At 57.9% G+C, this 21080-nt stretch overlaps 1 protein-coding gene across 1 annotated transcript in view; it reads right to left on the bottom strand.

Moving 5' to 3' along the window:
* The window catches only part of CROCC (ciliary rootlet coiled-coil, rootletin), a 37134-nt gene that overhangs the window by 2451 nt on the left and 13603 nt on the right, over positions 1-21080 (bottom strand). Inside the window, exons 15-34 of the mRNA XM_037501215.2 lie at positions 20772-20916; positions 19988-20134; positions 19438-19668; positions 18578-18771; positions 18187-18314; positions 16940-17109; positions 15215-15394; positions 14377-14511; positions 13946-14089; positions 13358-13596; positions 12718-12877; positions 10069-10236; positions 8590-8962; positions 4127-4296; positions 3902-4022; positions 3458-3621; positions 1876-2091; positions 1018-1242; positions 598-747; positions 105-284 (exon numbers count right to left, since the gene is read on the bottom strand). Of these exons, the coding sequence (XP_037357112.1) occupies positions 105-284; positions 598-747; positions 1018-1242; positions 1876-2091; positions 3458-3621; positions 3902-4022; positions 4127-4296; positions 8590-8962; positions 10069-10236; positions 12718-12877; positions 13358-13596; positions 13946-14089; positions 14377-14511; positions 15215-15394; positions 16940-17109; positions 18187-18314; positions 18578-18771; positions 19438-19668; positions 19988-20134; positions 20772-20916 (3640 nt within the window). The remainder of the gene's footprint in view (positions 1-104; positions 285-597; positions 748-1017; positions 1243-1875; positions 2092-3457; positions 3622-3901; positions 4023-4126; positions 4297-8589; positions 8963-10068; positions 10237-12717; positions 12878-13357; positions 13597-13945; positions 14090-14376; positions 14512-15214; positions 15395-16939; positions 17110-18186; positions 18315-18577; positions 18772-19437; positions 19669-19987; positions 20135-20771; positions 20917-21080) is intronic.

Raw genomic sequence — 21080 nt, 5'->3', positions numbered from 1 at the left:
GACCCAAGGCTCCCAGGCCCTGGGCACAAGCTGCCAGGACAGCCAGAGGGGTCTGGGTCGGGATCCAGAGGAAGTGAGGGGAAGGCCCTGGGGGGGAAGCCCACCTTGTCCAGAGTTTTCTTGAGGGCCACCCGGTCCTTCTCCAGCCGCAATGCCGACCGCTCCACCTCCTGCTTCTCGGCTTCCAGCTGCGCCAGGGCACGTTGCAGCCGCTGCCGCTCATCCTGCAGCTTCTGGACGGCGTGCAGGGCCGCGGCCTCGCCCTCCTGTCGCTGTCGCAACACCTGCAGAAAAGCCAGCAAGCCCCTGAGCCCTCCGGGCCTGTGTGTACATGTGACACTTGGGGCTGATGGTGTTAGCCTGCCCACTCACCCAAGGCAGGATGACTGTGAGGCCCGCATGGGGGCCACCTGAGGGCAGAGTCCCTCTGGGCCTTACTATCTCCATCTGTATGATGGGGGTATGGGCTGAATGAACCATGCTCTCCTAGGAGGCTGGGACAGGTTTGGGGTAGGGTAGGGTGGGTGAGAAGGTCCCCACATCATCCAGGGGCCTCCAGTCCTGGGGATGGAGAGACGGGGCCTGCCCTGGCCTTACCTCCTGCAGTTGTTGCAGCTGGCCCTCGGCCTCCGCCCGCTGCACCTCCAGGTCCGCCAGCTCGCCCCGCATTGTCTGCACCTGCTCACCCAGGGAGCTGCTCTGCTTCCGGGCCTCAGATAATGCCTGCCGTGCGGCGTCCAGCCGTTCCTGGGGGGTAGGGCCCATGGTGCGGTCAGCCTGGAGGCCCTGCTGCACAGGGGTCCTCTACTCTGTATCTCTGGGCCACAAACACCTCGAGAGTGAGCCAACAGCCTGGCTCACAGCCCATCCACTGGCCTGCTGGAGGTGGGGATGACTCAGACCCCGACTCTGCCCCCTTGGCCCTGTACCAGGGTTCCTCTAAGCTGCTCTCACTGACTGGGTCAGAGTCCCCACGTCTCTGGACCCACCACCAGGCAGCCCCCGAGGCCCCCATACTTGGAGCACTTGGCGGTCATGTTCACAGGCGGTCAGGGTCTTCTGTAGGTGCAGATTCTTGTCCTGGGTACTGGTGAGGCTGGCATTGTTCTGAGCCAGGGCTTCTGTCAGCCCCCGAACCTTGTCCCGCAAGGCCCTCTCACTCTCCTCCACCTTGGCCAGGGCCCCACTCAGTCGCTCCACTGTTAGCTGCAGTGTGCCCGCCTTCACCTCACTGTCTGCCACCTGGCAGGAGGACAGACAGGACCTAAGTGTCCCTGCTCTACGTGAGCTCCAGCAGCTGTGCCCAACCCTTCCCACCTCTTTGGACCCTCATCATTGATATTCATTGTTCCCACGTGCTCCCACTGGCTCCACCTGCTGCAAACTGGCCCGGCCCTGGGTCAGTGAACTACCCTCATCCAGAGAGCCATTAACCTGGTATGTCTCAGACCCTGTGGTCTCCTCTCTGTTCTCATTCCTCTTTCTTCCGTGTTATAGAGAAGAAAGAGCAACAACAACCTCTAAATTCTCTATGTTCTTTACTTTACTGGGTAAATCATGGAGAGCTGAGCTTCCTGGTGGCCAAAGCAAAAAGGGAAAAGTTAAATCTCTAACTGGCCCCATATGCCTTTTATGAGTGCATATTCTATTGTCAAACAGTCCTAAATTCTAATTAAGATTCTGCCTTTAATTAGCTGTGAGATCTTGGGCAATGACATCACCTCTCTGAACCTCCATTTGTCCATCTGTGAAATGGGAATAACACTCACAGTGATGATAAGCCTCACGCCACTGTTGGGAGGGCTGTGTAGTCTCTGTAAAGCGAAGGGGCCCGGAGTTGCAGATGACGAGGATGCAACGGCGGAGGGTACCCACCTGCCTCTGCAGAGAGTCCACCCGGTCCTGGAGGGCCTGGGCCTGGGCCTCACGGTCGCTCAGGCCCAAGCGGCTACGCTGCAGCTCCCCCTCAAGCGAGCGCCGCTGGAGCTCCAGCTTGATGGTGCGGCTCTCGGAGGCGTCTAGTACCTCCTTCAGGCGTCGCTTGTCGCTCTCCAGCTTCGCCTCATTGGCCTTCATCTTGCTGACCCTCTCCTGTGTGGGGGGGACAGCTCAGGCCCCAGCTGTCCTGCCCACCCACAGCGCCCACCTCCCTTAGGACCCTGACAGGGAAGTGGGGAGTAGCCTCGAAGTGGCAGTCCAAGCACTCCCTGTGGGACTTGGGGCAAGTCCAGGACCCTCTTGGGGCCTCAGTCTCCCCAACTGCTCACAACATGGGCTGACCCAAGGCTCCCAGAGCACTGCCCAGTTCTGGCTGCATCTAACCAGCTGTGTGACCCAGGCCTGTCCCTTCCTGCTCTCTGGCACTATTTCACTTCTGTAGAGTGGGAGGCCTGGACTGGCCCACGGATACCACAACCCCGTGTTCAGAGCGCTAGGGAGAGGATTGTCCAAATGCAGATTCCAGGGCCTCTCCTGCTCACTGCCTTGCTCTCTAGAGTTGGGCCCAGAAGCTGCCATGTGTGAACAGGCAGGAGCCCTGGGCCTTCTGAGGTTTGGGGGGTGATGCTCCTCCCTTCCTCATGTGGGGTTAGACAGTAAAGGAGGCTTGGGGGTGGGGGTAGAGCAGAAAAACAGCCTTCGGTCTTTCATTTCCTACTACCATCCCAGAGACAGGGCAGGTTAAGGGGTGTCATTATTAACCCCCCACCCCCAGATCTGGCCCCTCTCCCGCCCTGCTCAAAGCTCCAGTCCTGCCAGGTCTACAGCCGGCAGCCCCACTCTGGCTCCTGCCCAGCTTTGTTCCCGGCCTCCTCCTGCGGCTGGGCCCAAGGCCAGAGCTGGAGCCGCAGACACAACAATCCAGCTCCAGCCCGGCTGGGAGCCAGAGCAGGGGGTGGGCCGTGGGGGCAGCCCAGAGGGCCAGGGGAGGACAGGGGAAGGAGGGAGGGAGGAGGGAGGGGATCTGTGTCTGCGAGAAGGGCTGGAGGCTTCAGGAGTCTGGCCTAACACCAGCACGGCCTGTGCTCTGTGCTCCCTGGACTGAACACATGTGCACACGCAAACACATACACACAACTGTCCCCCAGACACACACGAAAACTCCAGAGCACCACTCATGTGGCTGCACAGAGATGAAAAAGCACGGCCCCTGTGTTAGCATCTGCACCATCTCCAGGAGACAGGTATTGTCCCCCTCTTCACCCCGTTTACGGAAAATGAGTCTCAGACAAGCCACGAGGCACAGGGAAAAGACTCAAACCCAGGCTTGCTCTTCTACAGCCTAGTGATCTCAGTATGGAACGAAATGATGGAATCCAAAGGTACTTTTGGAGAAAGCCACAGGCTAGTGCCTACAGTGGGTGCTGGGACCCAGGCCGACAGAAGCACACAGTAGGACTTACAGACACCCACTCAGGCAGGAGAGTTCCTTCTCCCCCAGCCCGCCCGCAGCGCCTACCTGGCTGGCTCGGAGCTCACTCTCGGTGGCCTGCATGCTCCGCTCCAGGGCAGCCACCTGGTCCAGCGCCGCCCGGCGCTCCCGCTCACTGCGTCGCACACCCTCCTCCTGCAGTGCCAGCTCTGCCTGGGCTCCGCTCAGCCGCCCATCCACACTGCGCCGGGCTGTGGGCCCAGCTCCGTCAGCCTGGCCAGGCCCAGCCCTGAGACCCAAACCAGGCCGCAAAATGCCCAGCCAGCACTCCACCCACCACAGGGCCTGCCGCGCTGGGCCCTCGAGGGGCTACAGTGTGGACAAAGGATGGGGTCCACCAGGAGGGTCCCCCAGGGGAGAGGCCAGGACTTGGGTCACAGCGGCCAGATCAGGGATGTAGAAGCTGCTCAGACCAAGGCCCCAGCCGCCCACCTCAGTTGCTAAAAGCAAGCGTGAGCATGCCAGGCTCACCTTCCTCACTCTCGGCCACAGCCTTCTGCAGCTGCCTTGCCCTCGAGGCTGCACTGTCCCTCTCGGCCTCCATCTCAGCCAGCTGGCGACTCAGAGTACTTGTCTGGACTCGAAGCTCATCCTGTAGCCCCAACATGGCGGGGAGGGTAGGGGAAAAGACCCTGCTCTGACAACCTGCAGCCCTCGGCCACCTCCTCCCCACCCAGCCACTCACACCCGCCTCACCCGTTCTCTCTGGGCGCTCCGCAGCTCCTGCAGGAAGTCCCGGAGGGCCCCCCGCACCACCTCTGGGTCCAGGTCTGGAGGTGCCGGGGAGGTGGCAGGTCCTGGGGAGGAGGGCTCGGACACAGGGCTGCGCTCCAAGGGGCTGGGACTGCCGAGCACTTCTCTGCTTCCTAAAGGACGAGGGAGCTCAGGGACGTGGGGGCCACTGGCCTCTGTGGCCCGGCTGGCATGGGCAGGCTCCTCAAACACCTCTCTCGTCCCTGCTGTACCTGGCCGCCCATGTGAGCGCCCACAGCACACAGCTTAACCACCACCAGCCCCCCAGCCCTCTGTCACGCCCTTGCCTGGTGTGGCTCAGAAGCCCTGTTCCTCCCTGGAACTGGTCACTCCACATCACCCTCAACTCCCATGTTCCAGGCTTTCACTGGTTCACTTTTCTCCCAGCGGCTTTCTTTACCTGACCTAGGGCTAAATGTAAAGCTCGGGCCTCCCCGGTGGCGCAGCGGTTGAGCGCTGGGTTGCAAAGCTGCCCGCAGATCCCCGGCTGCTCCCCGGCCACCGGAGGAGGGTCCCACATGGCGCGCAGACCTCTCCTGCCGCCCGCTGCTCCCCTCAGCAGTGTGCTTCGGTCCTTCTGCCTGCTCTGCTCCCCGCTCTGGCTCTGGTGAATTCTCTCACCCTCCCGCGCTTCTGACTGTACCCAGTGCTTGTATAAATAAATAAATCTTTTAAAAAATAAATATATAAATGTAAAGCTCACTCCCCAGAGGCCTCTGACCCTGGGCTACACTGAGGTGGACTTATCCGTCCCTCAGGGGTCTCTGATGTCTGCCCCCTGCCCAAGTGCCAGGAGGGCTTCGTCCCCAGGGCCCAGTCCCAGGACACCCCATCATGTCACTATCTCCATTCTGAGCGCTCACTGTGTGCTGGGAACTGGACCGACGCTTTCCACATCTCCTCAGAGCCCCCATGATAATTCCTTAAGAGCGAGGGAATTACCCTCAGAGGCTGGGCTGGCTTAACGATTTGCTTGGTCTCCAAGCTGGGAAGTTTCAGAGCTGGAATGTGAACCCAATTAGCCGGATTTCTTGGCAGATAACCTTGAACTCAGCTAGGAAGACCCACAACGGGAGGAGTTGGGGTTGGGGAGGGAGAGAGGGCAGACAGGACGACACCTAGAGGTCAACACTGGAACTGCAGGGGGCCAGCCAGCTGCAAGCCCCGTCCCGCCTCTGCCAGTGACACCTAAACTGGCCTGAGCTCTGGTCCCCAGAACAGGATTGTAGGGTAAGGAAAAGGTATCAGGCTTTTCTGCCCTCCCGCCATTAGGATAGATGAGGGAACCCTGTGGTCCTGAATGCATGCCTGATGGCGGCACCTGAAGTGGGTACACCTGGGCTGAGAGACTGAGTTTATAAGGGCGGCGTCACGGGGACGCCAGCAGAAGCCAAGAACGAATGGAAGCGGAGAAAAGAAGAGCAGCAGAGAGAAGGCCAGAGAGCCCAGATAGAGTGAGGATTTACTGGGAGATGGGAGGCCTGCCAGCCTCCCGGCCCCCCAGGACCCCTGCCTGCCATATGCCTGGTAAAAGACCTGCAAAAGCCACTGAGGACTCTGACTCCTCCTTTACCCCGTCTGCTGGATCAGAAAACCTGCACTGTGGCCATTCCTGCCCTTACAAGGATCTCTACCCACTGCCCGGGGCCTCCAGTGCCTGGAGGGAAAGCCAGCACCCTCAGAGTGGCCGTCAAGCACTACCTGAGCAGGCCCCTTGTCCCCACGTCACCTCCCATGCCTCTCCACCTTGCTTCATCTCAGTCAGGACCTGCCCCCAGAGCCTCTTTTCCCAGCTGCTCCCTCCACCATCTCATTCTCCCCTAATTTACCCCCTCCTCAGGGATGCTCTCGCCAACTCCCACACAAATATCCCTAGCCTCCACCCCTGCCTTACCTTCACTTTTTTTTTTTATTGTGATAAAACATGTAAAACATAAAACAGACCTCTCTAACACCTTCAAGTGCACAGTTCAGGGGCACTGATGGCAGCCTCGCTGTTAAGGGCTATCACTACCATCTGCTTCTCGAGTTTTTCCATCACCCCCAATGTAGGTCGATCTTTTCCATCACCTCCAATGTAGGCCAGCTTGGCTCCCAAAATTCACATGGTGACATCCTAATGCCTGGTATCTCAGAATACAGCCTTATCTGGAAACAGGGTCCCCACAGAAGCAGGTGGTTAAGAGGCCACCCTGGAGCAGGGCCCGTCTCCAATATGACTGGGTCCCAGGAAGAGGGGAGATTTGGACACAGCCGTGTGAAGACTGGAGTTATGCTGCCATCAGCCATAGAGCCACCAGAAGCTGGGAGAGAGCCTGGAACAGCCTTGCCCGGCGCCTTCAGAGGGAGCAAGATCTTGTCGACACCTCAATCTCTCTGGGAGGCCTCCACAATCATGAGATATAAATTTCTGTTGTCTAAACAACTCGGTGGTATTTCCTTACAGCAGCCTAGCAAACTACTACAACTCAAACAGAAACTCTTAACTATGAAATAGTAGGTCCCATCCCAGACCGGGGTCACTTCTAATCTGCATTCTGTCTCTGAGCTTGTCAATTCTAGATATTTCCTAAGTGGACTCAGACTTTATTTGTCCTTTCGTGACGAGTTATTTCACTTCATGTAATGTTATCTATTGTGGGATCCCCGGCCCTCCTTGTTCTCGGGGCTATTGTCTTGATACCCAGAGTTCCTGCTGGTCAGCTAGGCATACAGTTGGGCAGGAGGCCTCTCACCAAAGACAAAAGCCCTGGTCTGAGGAACATACCGGGAAGCCGGTAGCTGCTGAAAACAGCAGGCAGATATTATGGCCAGATTAGCAGGATCAGCTGAAGCTCCTTATTTGTAAGGATCAGCAGAAAGTTAGGTAAGAGTGGAGACTAGAGATAATATGCTTTGAAGAGCAGGAACAAGGGAGCCCCCCAGGCAATAGGCCCTGGTCACTCCACCCTACCTCACCTCCTGATAACTGCACCCCCACGCATGCATACTCCCAGCACGTACACTCCATCCACGCTTGTCCCACTTTTGTACATGATTCAGATAAATACTAGATGCCTTTGGATGGGGCTGCGCGTTACTTCCGGTGTAGCCCCTCTAGGCTTCTCATTGCGCCAACCCGCTTGGACTTAAAGTAATCTTTCCCTCACCCCACGCCACTCCCAACACTGCCACTCTGCCAAGGCGGCAGGCTATGTTTTTCTTTGTAGCATGTATCAGTTTAAAGATGATGGTCTTTCTTTGGGACCCACACACTACGTTTTGTTCGGCCAGTCATCTCCCCCAGGACACCAGGGTTGCTTCCACATTTACAGGGAATGAAGATTACTAGCACTACCTCTACCACTCCTACTACAACTACTACTTTACATGGGTATAAACTGTTTGAATCCCAGCTTTCCGTTCTTTGGGGCATATTCCTGGGGGTGGAGCTGCTGGCTCATATGGTAATTCTAAATTTAGCTTTTTGAGGAACTAAACTATTTTCCACAGTGGCTATAGCATTTTACATTCTGCCAGCAAAGTCCCTTGACCTAGCTTTCCCTTAATGTTTCATGCCTAACTACCACCCACGACATTCTATATTTAATTTATATTGTCTACTACTCCCATGCCTAAACTACCAACTCCATAAAGCAGTTTTATCAGTTTTGTTTATGGCACATAGTAGGCACTTAATTAGCACACAGTAGGTGCTTCATTGAGTAACTGAATGAAGAAATGGGATCCTGAGGTTAAACCTGTAGATCTGAAGAGGCCACAGCTCAGTATTCTAGAGTGAATTTTCCCCAGTTCTACCATTGAATGGGTTATTTTCTAGGCCCTGTGAATCAGGAAATTGTGGCCCCAAAGGTCATCCTCACTCCCTGGTCTTCCCTGCCTCATCCTCCTGGCTACAGGGCAGGAAAACTGGGAGAATCTCGGGCTGTATAGATCCGCCTAGGAAAGATGTTGGGGTCGCATGCCTGATCTGCAGCTGGGGACAGGGGGCTGAGGGGGACAGGGGGCTGGAGCAGAGAGGGCAGGATAGAAGTTCAAAGACTCAGCGGAGTCAGGGGCATTGAGCAGCGCACTCTACTCCACTAAAAGGAAGCGAAGGGAGGGGCGCGGAACCATGTACATCAAGCTGCGTCAATTAAAAAACAGTACTAAATACAAATAAATAAAAGCAAGATCAACGAGAAGCCTGGGCAGGGGGCCGGGGCCGAGGCCTCAAGAGGGGCGTGGCCCGGCGAGGGGCGTGGCCCGGCGAGGGGCGGGTCTCTTTGATGGGCGGGACTAGGCCAAGGGGCGGGGCCTTCGGCTGCTCATCAAAGGCGGGGCGTGGCCAGGCGCCGGGCGCGCTCTCCGCCGAGCCGAGCCCAGGGCGCCCCCCGCGCCTCCCTCCCCGGGGCCGCCGGGCTCACCTCCGGAGGGCGCGCCGCGCGCGGGGGATCCGGGCGCGGGCAGCGGCCCTGGGCTGGGCGTGCGGCCGAGACCCAGGCCCCGGCGCAGGGCGGAGCGCAGGCCGCCCAGCTGGGCCTCGGCCGCGCGCCGCTGCGCCTCCGCGCGGGCCAGCTCCGCCTCCAGGCCGTGCGCCCGGCCCTCCGCCGCGCTCAGCCGCACGCCCAGCTCCGCAGCCTCGGCCCGCGCCGCCTCCAGCTTCAGCTCCAGGCTGTGGGTCTGGTCCAGCTGCTGCTTCTCGGCGCCGCGCGCCTCCTCCAGGGACCCCAGGAGGCCTCGCTCGCGGGTCCTGAACTCGCTCTCCTGCTCCTGCAGCTTCCTCTGGGCTCCCTGGAGCTGGTGGGGGGCGAGGGTGGGGGAAAGGGGAGCCCCGAGATGCAGTCAGCCCCCGGCCCCGCAAACCAGGCACGCCTCCTCCCTGGCCCAGTGTGGAGTCCACTGGCCCACCCAAGCAGGAGAGGCAGGAACATCCAGGGGTGCGGGAGGAGGCTGTTTGTAATCCCTTCCTTCTGTGTATGTGCCTTGTAATACATCGTGTGTTAATAATGAACTAACAGCTAACACAGAGAGGACCTGTCAGTGCCAGGCACTAAGTACTTTCCAAAAAATATCAACTCTCCTTACCCCTGGGAATCATCTCCATTTTACAAATGAGGAAGCCGAGGCTCAGAGCAGTTAAGCAACCTAAGGGAAGGCCACACAGCTGAGAGCTAGGATTCAAAGTCAGACACTGGCTCCTGAGGCTGTTCTCTTCAACATTTGGCCACACTGCCTCTTGGTACACATGATTTATCAAGGGATCACATGATAGGGGCTTGTAACAAGAATGATTTACCGAGGGAGTGTAGCTTCCTCTCTCACACAGCTCTTTGGTTTAGCGTCAGCATCCTCATACACATCCCTTTCACTGGAAACCACCACCTGTCAAGCAACAGGACCTGCACACATCCCCTAGCCCATGAGTGCTCTGAAGCACAGAGAGGTTAAGTAACTTCATCAAGGTCACACAGTAGAGCCAACGCCATGAAATGGTACGAGAAAGCAAGGTGGAAAGTAGGCATTGGAGTCAGAAAGACCTACATGGCTGTGTGACCTTGGGTGGATACCTTGCCCTCTCTGAGCTTCAGTGTGTGCCTAATTTTAGTGCCTAAAATGCGGTTAATTGTACCTACATCATAAGCTGTTGGGAAAATCAGAGTTATATGTACAGATGTCCCCCTACCCCACCCTGCCACAGTTCTTGTAGTTGTTGTTACTGTTATATCTGAGGAAGACTCTCAAGGAGCAGGGGACAGGGATAAGTCCCAGGAGTGGTTCCTCAGATGAGTCCACCACTGGACGCCCCAACTGTCTCTTGTGGAGGGAGGAGAGAGGCATAGAGTGGCCTGACTGCCCCCTAGCACCCGCCCCCTCCAGACAGCCTGCCCACCCAGCTTTGTTACCTCCTGCCTCGCAGCCTCCAGGCTGGCCTCGCCCTTCAGCAACTTCTGTCGGAGTCCCAGGGCCTCCCGTCGGCTCTCCTTTTCTGTCCGCTCACCCAGCGCCAGGTGGCCCTGCAGCTCCACCAGCTCCCGGCCCAGCCTGGCATTTTCACTGTCCAGCATCTTCATCTGGGGGAGAGAATGGACACAGAGAGGGCTTGAGACACATTCTTGGTACCTTCAGCCTTCTAGCCCAGGGTGGTGTTTGAATGCCCTCAGGCAGTCTATTCAGTCTGCTCCATACCCTGCCCAGTCTAGGCCTGGCCCAGAGGGCACTCAGGCCCCACTGCTCTAGGGACACCTGCATCAAGCACCACCCAAACCCTCTGGGCTCCTGCCCCGGACAACTCCGCTGAGGTTAAGCCAAGCCAGGCACCTGGGCACCAAGGACCTCAGTTTACCGCCTAATCCTAACTCTGTCCTGGGGAGGTGGCGGGGGGGAGGGGGCGCGAGGGCTGAACCCCAAGTAAACCAGAACCACACTCCCTGGGTTGCCTTGCACCCCCACCCCCCCCCCATGATGAGTCACTTGTACGGAGTGCTTACCCTGCATCCTGCCCTGTTCTTAGTACTTCACTCATATTCACTCATTTCCTCTCCACACAATTCTAAATGGGGTAAGGATTCATAGCATCTCTACTTAATAGACGAGAACACTGAAGCTCAGAGAGGTAAAGTGACTTGTCCAAAGTCACACAGCCCACAAGCAGCTGACTAAGACTTGATCTCAGACAAGTGGAACCTAACAGTGTGTTCTAAGCCCCTATTTATAGCGATGGGAACACGAGACCATGCCAGAGCATCCAGAGCACCCGGGATGAACCTGGCACACACGTGAGTACCTCTCAGGGACTCCTGTGATTCCCCAAGACGTCAACCCATCAGGACGGGGCCTGGGTCACGGGGCCCGAGGTGGGAGGTGGAGAGGATCTGCTATTCAGGCTGAGATAATTCTGGGTGAAGCAGAACCTGGGAGCCAAATGGGGCTGTTTCTTGCTTTTCAGGGCTTCCGGAATGGGAAAGCCAGAGGCCAGGGTCCGGGACAGTGCCTCGATTCCAGCAGGCACTTAGGAAACGCTTGCAGTTGTGGAGTTTGGGAAATCATCTAGTTCAGGGGTGGCAAATTAGTGCCCACAGGTCAATTTCTGTTTGTTTCTATAAGACTTGGCGCTAAGGATGACTTCTACTCTTTTTTTTTTTTTTGCTTTTTTAAAAATTATTTTTAAAGCTCCCTCTCTTCCCCCTTCTTAGCCTCAAAAGCCTCATTTCATTTATTAGTGTCCACTGAGGGCTTTTGGAAGGCAGACGACCACAGGCAGTGCCTCATTTGGATACCTCTGGACCCTTGGGAGCCTGACTATCTACAAATGGTCCTTGAGAACTTGTTTGGAGGTCCAGCAGGGGAGCTCAGCTGCTGGCAAACCCTTGACAAGAGAACAGTTTTTTATCTGAGGACGGCTATGCTCTTCGACGGAGCACACAGCTTCAAGAGGGAAGCCCATGGAGTGCTGAGGGCAGAGGGGGCATTTGCCTAACCAGCCAGATCTGCCAAACCCACCCTGATAATCAGTGGGGGGCCAGATGTCACAGCCAGATCGCCCACACAGGCCCCTCGTATTTATAAGCATTTTGCTTTGTTAAATCAACAACTACGTAAATGCTGAAAATCTGTCTGTCACTCTGACTTGCTCTACTATACATAATTCCCTCCCACGCCTTCCAATTCACTGTAAATTTTTTATGGCTGAATAGTATTCCATTGTGTAGCATGCCACTCCTTCTTGATCCAGTTCTCTATCGGTGGGCACTTAGGTTGTTTCCCTTTCCCAGCCGTTGTAGATAACGCCGCCATAAACACTGTAAAATATATGGTTTTTCAAGTTGATGGTCTCATGTTCTTTGGCTAGATGCCCAAGCGTGGGATTGCTAGGTCATACGGTAGTCTCATTTTTCACTTTTTAAGATAAGTTCAAACTGCTTTCCAAAATGGCTGCACCGTTTCACATTCCTACGAACAGTGTAATGGGGGCCCTTCTCCTCCACATCTTCTCCAGCACGTGTTGTGGGCTTTTACATTTTTAAAGAGTTGAAAATGGTTCATTTTCAAATGGTTGACAGAAAGTCAAAAGAACACTATTTCTTAACACATAAAAATGATATAAAAATCTAGTTTCCGTGTCCATTAGCCAAGTTGTCATGGAACGCCCCCTCGATTACAGAGGACAGCTTTCCTGTCGCGACGCCAGAGTTGGGTAGCTGCAACAGAGGCTGCAGAGCCCAGAAAGCTGCAATATTTACTCTTGGGCTTTTTCCCAAAAAGGCTTGGCAGCTCCTAATTTAGTTCAACCTTTTGTTCAGAATTTTAAAAACTGGACAAGCACTCCAGACCTTCTCCTTGGAGAATAGTGAATGTGAATGCCACAAACACACACACACTTTTGTACATAGTTTCAGCGGTTCAAGAACTCCCCAAAGCTCATCCATTAATATCGAAGCTAACTAAGAGTTAGCTTCTTATAGTTCCTGCCCCTGGTTTTACATGGTCGGGGGTGCTACTGGTCCAGGGGCCTGCAGCCACGCGCGGGGAGGGTGCAGGGCTGGGGAGAGTACCTGTCTCCGGAGCTCCTGCAGCTCCCTCCGAGCCTCCAGCCGTGAACGCTCGACCTCCTGCAGCCCTGTCCGCAGCTCCCCAGCCTCCTTGCCCACGGCCACCCGGGCCTCCTCGAGGAGTGCCAGCTTCTGCTCCTTGTCTTCATTGGCAAGCTTCAGGCTGGAGGGGGTGGGGGCATTAGGTGGAGAGCAGAGTTCAGAGGGAGACCCAAGTCCTGGGCGGAGTACAGTGTGCGGCGCTACACCTCTTCCCTGAATTCCTGGCACACATCTGACCAGTGCTTGGCCTGGTGTTACTCCAAGGGCTGCCTGGCCATGTGGCCCCTCTGAGCTGAGCCACCAGGCCTAGATGGGGCCCTCAGCTCAGAGAGATGGAGAGTAGTAGGGGTGGGGGTGGGGAGATCATGTGCATTAGTTTGCAGAGTGATGGCAAGATTGGGGGTACAGAGTCTGGACCCAGCCTGGCCCACTGCCCCCTCACCTAAAATGACCCAAGTGCCAGGCTGTGGTTTAAAGACAGAAACTCCCCAAATGTGTGATGTCCCCAGGATCTTGGCAGTTAAGTCAGATTCCAGGGCTAACATTTATTGGGAAGGGCAGGGCCTGGTGAAGGACAGAGACGGCCCCCAAATCACCCCACCTGATGCGCTCGCTCTCAGCCTTCTTCACGGCAGCCCGCAGCTCCTCATTGGACCTCCGCAGGGCCTCACGCTCCTTGGCGCCCTCACCCAGGCTGCGCCTCAGCTCTGCGGCCTCCTGCCGCTGGGCCTCCCGGCTGTCCTGGCCCTCACGCACCTTGCGCTGGGCCTCCAGCAGCTCCCGCCGCAGCCCATCTCGGGCATCCTCCAGCAGGCGCTGCTGCGTCCGGAGCTCCTCTGCCTGTGTGGACAGGCGGGATGTCCCCACTCAAGCCGGCCTTGGTGGAAACCAGCCCTTCCCCACAGCTCTGGCAACAGGGTGCAGCCGCCAGCCTGGCGCAGTGACTCACACTGAGGGTGTGAGCATGCTGGGGTCTGTGGGGCAACAGCCTGAACTAATCATCAGTCAGAATCATCCCCTGGAGGACCCCAAGAGGGCAGAGCCCCTGCCCAGCCCCCTTTGAGTGCCCTGAGTCCCACATGGGTTTAAGAAATCCTTGCTGCCTCCTTTCTAAGCTGGCTGTTCTCACGTCCTCCAGTGCAGGGACAAATCTTACACTCTCCTGAGTGGAGACCAGGGAGCATCTCACCTCACGGAGGCAGGACTCCCGTTGCCTGGCCAGGTCTCGGACCTGCTCCTGCAGCCTCTTCACCTCCTGGGCATGAGCCGCAGCAGCCTCCTCAAGCTGGGCCCGCAGGTCCCGCAGCTCAGATGTCAGGGCATTCACGGTGCTCTGGGGCAGAGAGACTCCTTAGGCCTGCCTGCCAGGCCCTGGCCCTGCTGCTCCCAACTGGGTCGGCTGAATGGTCCACTCCACCGCCCCTTCCTGCTGGCACATCTGACCCTCGGCTGCCCACGCATTTGGTGATTCTGTCAGAGTTGGGCCCAGCTGCGCCACCCCCTCAGATGGGGACTCCCAGGGAAGCGTGAACTACCCAGCAGCCTAGAGGCTTCTCCAGGGCACAGCCAGCCCTCGCCCTAGAGAGGGGCCCCCCCAGGCAGGGCTGAGGCCCACCCTACCCGGTCCTGCTCCTGGCGGTTCTGAGCGTCTCGCTTCTGCCTCTCCATCTCCAGGGAGACGGCGGCCAGGCTGTGCCGCGTGCCCATCAGCTTCTCTGACAGCGCCGTCTTCTCCGACTCCTTCAGGGACAGGGCCTGGGCAGAGCAGGAGCCAGGGGCCTGGGGCGTTGGCTGGTTCTGAGGACATGCTGGGGTCTTTCTTTCACCCCCACCCTGGGAAATGTGCCCACTGGGGGTGTGACTGGTCCACCACAGGTAGACCCTGGGCTCATCCCCTCCCTCCGCAGCCTCCAAAAAGGACCCGACATGGATACAGCTCGCCGATCTCACTGAGCGCCCCGGCAGCCCTGCAGCAGCCGCCCTCAGCATTCCATTTGACAGACAGGGAGACTGAGGCTCAGAGAGGTAAGCGACTTGCCCACGTTGCCACAGCTGGTAAGGAGGGGAGACTGGGCAGTCTGTCCTTCTCAGTACACAGTGGGAAAGCCGGGAGCTGATTGTTTTTGCAGAGGGCCTCGTGAGGACTGCTCAGAGGCAGTGAGGGGAACCCCATGCCCAGCCTGGGGAGGGACGGGAGGAGAGGAGAGTTGGGAGAATGTGGTCGGCTCTCCTGAAGTGCATGGGGTCACAAGGTAGCTATCCCCCGGCCAGCTCCCACTGTGTGCCAGGCTGGGGCTCCCTGAATGTGGGTCTCAGTGACACTTCACAGACACCCCATAACTCTCGCATCCTGCAGTGAGGAAATTGTGGTCCAGACAGGGACATCTAGGTCTCAGCTATGGAGGGTTGAACAGGACAAGCCTAGAAAAGGGCTCAGGCCGCACCAGCGCTCACAAACCTGCTGCTTTTCACTCTCAGCCAGCAGGAGGCCCTCGTCCCGCTCCTGCTGCAGGGCAGCGATCTCCTCGCTCAGCTCCTCCTTCTCGGCCTCCAGGCGGGCCAGCAGCTCCTCCCGCTCTCGCTGCAGCTGGCTCTGCAGCTGGGCCCGCTCTACCTCCAGCTCCCGCCAGGCCACCTCCTAGGGGTCAGGCCCGGGTATGTGTGACCCAGTGGGCCCAGGCAGCCCCTCACCAACCCCAGGGCAACAAGAACCACCTGTATCCAGACCCCGAGAGCAGGCCAGGTGGCTGGGGCACCACAAACAAGGTGGGGTGGATGAGAGGGCGGTGGGGGGCACACCGGGGCTGGGCTGTGAGCCCGGAGCAGCGGCCACCTGGCCTGGTGGTCAGAGGCAAAACCAGTCAGTCAGGTAAAGAGAGAAAAGAAAGTGAAGCCAGGCTAAGAGCGGAGCCTGGAGGAAAGAGGAAGTATGACGTCCAGGGAACCACTGCATTTAGGGTCACCGGAGCCTAGAATATGAGGGGGATATAATGAGTGATATGGTCAGGCCAGGCGAGGCCCTGTGGGCTGTGGAGAGGGATGGGCCCGACTCAGGGCAATGGAGAGCAATTTTGAATTGTCTAAAAGCTTGGAAAGCGAAAGTAGGATTGGGTGTTGGAGTCGAGGGGACGAGGACCAGCCATGAGGAATGACTTGGGGCGGGGGGCAGGGCGGGGGGGGCTGGACAGGCAGAGTAGCTAAAGGAAGGAGCACAAATTTGATGGCATTAAGAGAGGCCAAGTCAGGCAGTGCCGGGAGAGAAAGGCAGGGCAAAGAAGTCGGGTCCCTGGGGACTGAGTAGGTGAGTAGAACCCACAGGCAAAGAAGGGTCCACTTGGGACAGTGCCTGGCCCCAGCAGGTCTCTAGAAACTGTGGGACACGCCAGATGCTTCAGTGCCACCTGCTGGAGAAGAGTGTGATACTATCTACACCAACCCAAGACTGCAGGGTGAACGGCCATTGTGCAGCCACTGAACGTCCTTTGGAGGCAGCAGGATTCAGGATGGTGACTCAGGTCCCTGGGCTGAGGCCCACTCTAGAGTCCCCAGTAAGATAATATCTAGCATCTGTGGAGCACCAACTAAGTGCCAGTCACTCTGCTCTACTCCTTACAGGAGTTTTCTCACCTCATCCTCACGATATCTTTTTTTTTTTTTTTTAACTTTAACATTTTATTTTGTGTAACCTCACGATATCTTATATCTATCAATATCTCCATTGTTTCAGATGGGGAAATGAAGGCGCAGAAACCTCAGGTAACATAACCAGTATGTGACCAAGATTAGTTGTAAACCCAGGCACTATAACTTCAGGGTCATTGCTCTTGGACACCTCTGCTCTGTCTTCTAGTGTTTAGGTCCCAGCGATCCTTCATATGCAAACAGCACTTTTTAGCCAATGAAAGTGCTTTCCTAATATACATCCCATTATTATTTCCAAAATGTGGTAGTGGATCCCTCCCCATATCAGGATCACCAGGGCTGGACCAGATTTGGGGTTTAGGAATCTGTATCTTTGATAAAATATCCCCACTGGTTCCTTCCAGCTTCCCCCAGGGCCTCTAGAACAGAGACAAAGTTCTAGTTCACAGATGCGAAGACTGAGGCAGAAAAAGGTAAGTCATCTGCAGTCACAAAGGACAGTGGCTCAGACTCCCGCCCATCCCAAACCAGCTGCCTGAACCTTCTCACGCTGGAGCCGCTGCAAGTCCTCCTCGTGGGCTGCCCTCTGCTCCCGTAGCGAGGCCTGGGCCTCCCGTTCAGCCTGCACCAACTTCTGGGCCATCAGCTCCTTGTCCAGAGCTGCCTTCTCCTCTGTAGTTGTTATCTGCTGCCGCAGGCCTGCCAGCTCCCCTGCACAGGAGGAGAGGGGGGCTAGGTTAGGACTTTGGGGGTCAGCAGACTCAGGCAAAGAGAGCTAGGTGGTCAAAATCCCAGAGGGGAGAGGGCCCCCCCGGCATTGAGGCTGGGTCCCCTTGGAGAAGCTTCACTCCTTCCCTGTCTGCAGCACAGGCCCACTAGCCCTGTCCCCCTCCCCCCACCTGGAAGGACATCCAAGGGATGACATGACAGATGAGGAGAGCACCCAATGGGGATGACAGCAAAACTGTAACCAGCATTAGTGCTCACTCTGGGCCAGACCTAGAGGTGGAGTGGGATCTACAGATGAGGGGAGGTCTCCTGTCATCACAGCTTCACAACATGCCTAGGTAGCTGATCTCACCCCAATTTAAAGATGAGGTTCAGGGGAGAGAGGTGGCCCCCAGAGGTACACAGCTCCCCAGTCTCCCCTTCAATGACTGATGGCCATGAACATACTTGGAAGACTATTAGCTGGCAGCACTGATGGAGGAAAGCATGGGGAGGGTACACCCCACTTGGGCAACCTCAAAACCTTCTCCTGGGGTGGAAGCCCTCCAGAGACTCTGCCAGCCTTTCTACTCCTGATTCTGTCCGCCCAAGATAGATGTGACAGGAAAATTAATTTATGACCCAGGCAGGTGCTTAGTACATGCTGAGGGAGAAGAATCCCAGGTTTTGGGTGGGGCAAGTTGGGGGAAGAGGGGCTGAATGGTGGGGTGAAGGTGTTGTCGGAAAAGCAACGGTGGCTCTGCAGAGAACTCAGAACTCCCAGCTCCCAGGAGGATAAACAATAGGCACCGTGGGCTGAGCCAGGCGCTGTGCCAACACCGCTACATGAGCTCCTTGCCGCAGCCTGGCAACAGCCTCAGAAGGTGGGCACAGCCACCGTTAACGGTCAGGGGAGGCAGGGAAGGGGCTCATTCTGGGTAGCCCAGATCCAAACAGCAGCAGGAGGATTCGAACCTGGGTCTTCTACACTCCAAATACAAAGCTCCCAACAGAACTTGACAGTTTAGAGTCTGGACTGGAACCCAGTGCTCCCCACTCCCACCCTTGGTCCCCCCATACCAGTCAGGGTCTCCTTGGCCAGCAGCAGAGCCTGTGCCTCAGCTTCTAGATGCTCCCGACGAGCCTCGAGCTGTACTAGCTGCCGCTGCGCCTCAAACAGGCTGCCCTCCAGGGTTTCCTTCTCCAAGCTGCAGCACACACGATCCTTGAGGCTGGGGACTCAGTCTCCTGGGCCCCAGGAAACTGTGGATCCCAGGGCGTGGCCAGTCGTGGGCTGGGTGCCAGCCTCCCTGCCCTGCAGGGCCACGCTCCCTAGGGAACCTGAGCATAGCTAGGTTGGCAAGTCCGGCTCCTAAGTAACTGGCCTGTGGGCCAACGTGGGGGCATGGCTGGTCCCAGGGTGGCCCCAAGCAGAACCCCCAGAGTGGGCTGGGCAGAGCCAAGGCCTTACCGCAGCCGTGTGGCCTCCTCCGACAGAGCCCGACCTTCACGCTCAGCTGCTGCCAGCTGCACCGCCAGGCCCGCCCGCTCCTTGGCCAGCGCCTCCTTTTCCCGCGCAGACCGCTCCAACGCCTCCACCTGCCGTTGCGTCTCCCGTCGAGCCTGTTCCAGTTCCTGCTCCCGCCCGCTCAGCTGCCGGGAGAGCTGGCCCCCACCCGGACACCGTGAGCACCAGCCCCCCACCCCCCAGCCTGCTCATCATGCAGCACCCCAGCCCTGGACCTCACCCAGCCCTGGTCTGCCACACAAAGACCTGGGTTGGAGCCCAGGTTCTGCCCTGACGTGCTGTGTGTACTTGGGCAAAGCAAAGCCTTCTCTGGGCCTGTAACGCACATGCATGCAAACCTGAGGGTCCTCAGCGTGGGGAGTAATGATGTTTTATGCACCCTAAAACTTACAGAGAAGTTAAATACACCAAACAGACCGAAGGAGAGCCACTCTACGGGCTTCAGAGTGGGGACCCAGAGTCCTACTCTCTGCCTTGGGGCCTGGGAACCGTCTGTCCTCCCAGGACAGACACCATCTGGACGCCTGTGGTCCCCTCCAGCTCAGGCTCCAGGGCTAAAACCCCTACCTATTATCCCATCTTTCCTCTTTACCAGGTGCTGATCTGTCAGCTAGAGACCCAGGCGTGCTCTTTGGAGCAACCCCTCGTGATGACAACTCGCAGCCCCATGTTACAGACAAGCAGACAGGCCAGCAGGGTCGGAGAGCTTGCCCGGGGTCCCCAGCCAGCAGAGACCAGGCTAGACTGGAACCCAGAATCAGGCTCCTGAGCCTGTGAGTTACCTGGGCCCCTCCCACACCCACCTGATCCAGCTGTTCCTGCAGCCGGCAGCGCTCCTGGCGCAGTGCGGGGAGCTGGTGCTCCAGGGCCTCCCGCGCCTGCTCGGCCACCCGCAGGGAGCCCTGCAGGCCCTGCTGCTCCACCTCCTGCTCCAGCCTCAGCTCCTCCAGCCGCACCTGCTCCTCCCGCGCCAAGGTAGCCGCCTGCTCCACCTGCCGCTGCCGGCCCAGCAGGGCTGCCCTTTCCTCCTCCAGCTGTGGGGGCGCGGGGCTGGGGGTGAGTGAGAGCAGCCCAGCCCTGCACCCACCCATCGCCACCAGCCCAGGGGAGGCTCCCTGGGGGGTAGTGGGAAGTGGGGAGAAGGGAAGCCATCTCTTCTCTGCGACCACGAGAGAGAAGACAGAGTCAGGGAGAGAAAGAGAGACAGAGAGAGAGCCAGGCACCAAGGCGGGCAGGGGCAGGGACAGAGGGGTTCAGGGCGTGGGGCGTGTGGATCGAGACTGGCTGGACACTTCAGTGAAGTCTCTGAGTGGGGAGGATGGATCGGAGCGGCAGGTGGCCGCTGGCACATACCTGGGCCACCAGGCGGTTCAGGCTCAGCTTGTCCTGGGCGAGGCTCTCGTTGAGGGCACCCAACTTGGACAAGGAGTCCCGCAGAGAGGCCTCCTCTGCCCTCAGCTTGGTTGTTGAGAGCTCCAGTTCGACGCGGCCGGCCTCGGCCTGCAGGGTTGGAACCGGGGAGCCAGAGACGTAGGGCAGGAGACACAGAGACAGAAAAAGACGTGTGGTGAGAAGACAGGAGAGATGGGGCCAGGGCCGGAGGGTAGGAAGGTGGGAAGCAGGGAGACAGGCCCCTCAGAGGTGGGGGGGGGGAGGACACAGAGACACAACATGAGAGAGAAAGTAACCGCTGTGGCGAGCCTGCTGCCTGTGAAACTGTTTACAAGGCACACGCCGCAGATTCACGCGAGAGCAGCCCTCATCTCGCTGGCTCATGCTGAAGGGCGGGCCAGAGGACAGGGGTCCCCCAGAACAGGGTCTAGGGCTGGTATCACTCAGGACCCAGACTACGGGAGTGGGGTAGAGCCCCACCAAGGACTGTCTCCCAACTTTAGAGACGCCAGCCTGATCCCAGAGCTGGGGTTGCTTGACCCTGTATTACGGACACGGCCCCGGAAGCATCTGGAAAAACAGGGATGTGACCACTGAAGAGGTCAATTCACTTATGGCTGGGGCCAGAGGTCAAGTCTGTGGTCAGAAGTCAGCCTGAAACAGGGGTCGGTCTGTGGCCCGTGTGGGAAGGCCTGGGGCTGAGGGCAGAAGTAAGTTTATGGTTGGGCAGCCAATGGGGACCCACCTTGGTGAGCGCCTCGGCCACCTCGGCCTTCTCAGCCTGAAGCATGTCCCGCTGCAGCGTGGCACAGCTCAGTGCCTCCCTCACCTCCACCAGCTCCTTCGCCAGTCCCGAGCGCTTGGCTTCCAGCTGCTCGAGCTGTCTGTGGCTGTGGGACAGAGGGCAGGCCGGGGCCCCATGTCACTTCCCAGCCCAGAGCGCCCCGAAGTCAGATGGCCTGGAGCAGGCTGGGGGCTGGAGGCAGGAGCCCCGCCCACAAGGACAGCCAGGCCCAGAGCTGCCTGCCTCTGTGACTCTTTTCACTGTAAAACG

Source organism: Talpa occidentalis, unplaced genomic scaffold (genome assembly GCF_014898055.3).
Source record: "Talpa occidentalis isolate TD23 unplaced genomic scaffold, MPIMG_talOcc4v2.1 talOcc4.9, whole genome shotgun sequence".
Lineage (NCBI taxonomy): Eukaryota > Metazoa > Chordata > Mammalia > Eulipotyphla > Talpidae > Talpa > Talpa occidentalis.
This window is presented reverse-complemented; position numbering and strand designations above follow the sequence as displayed.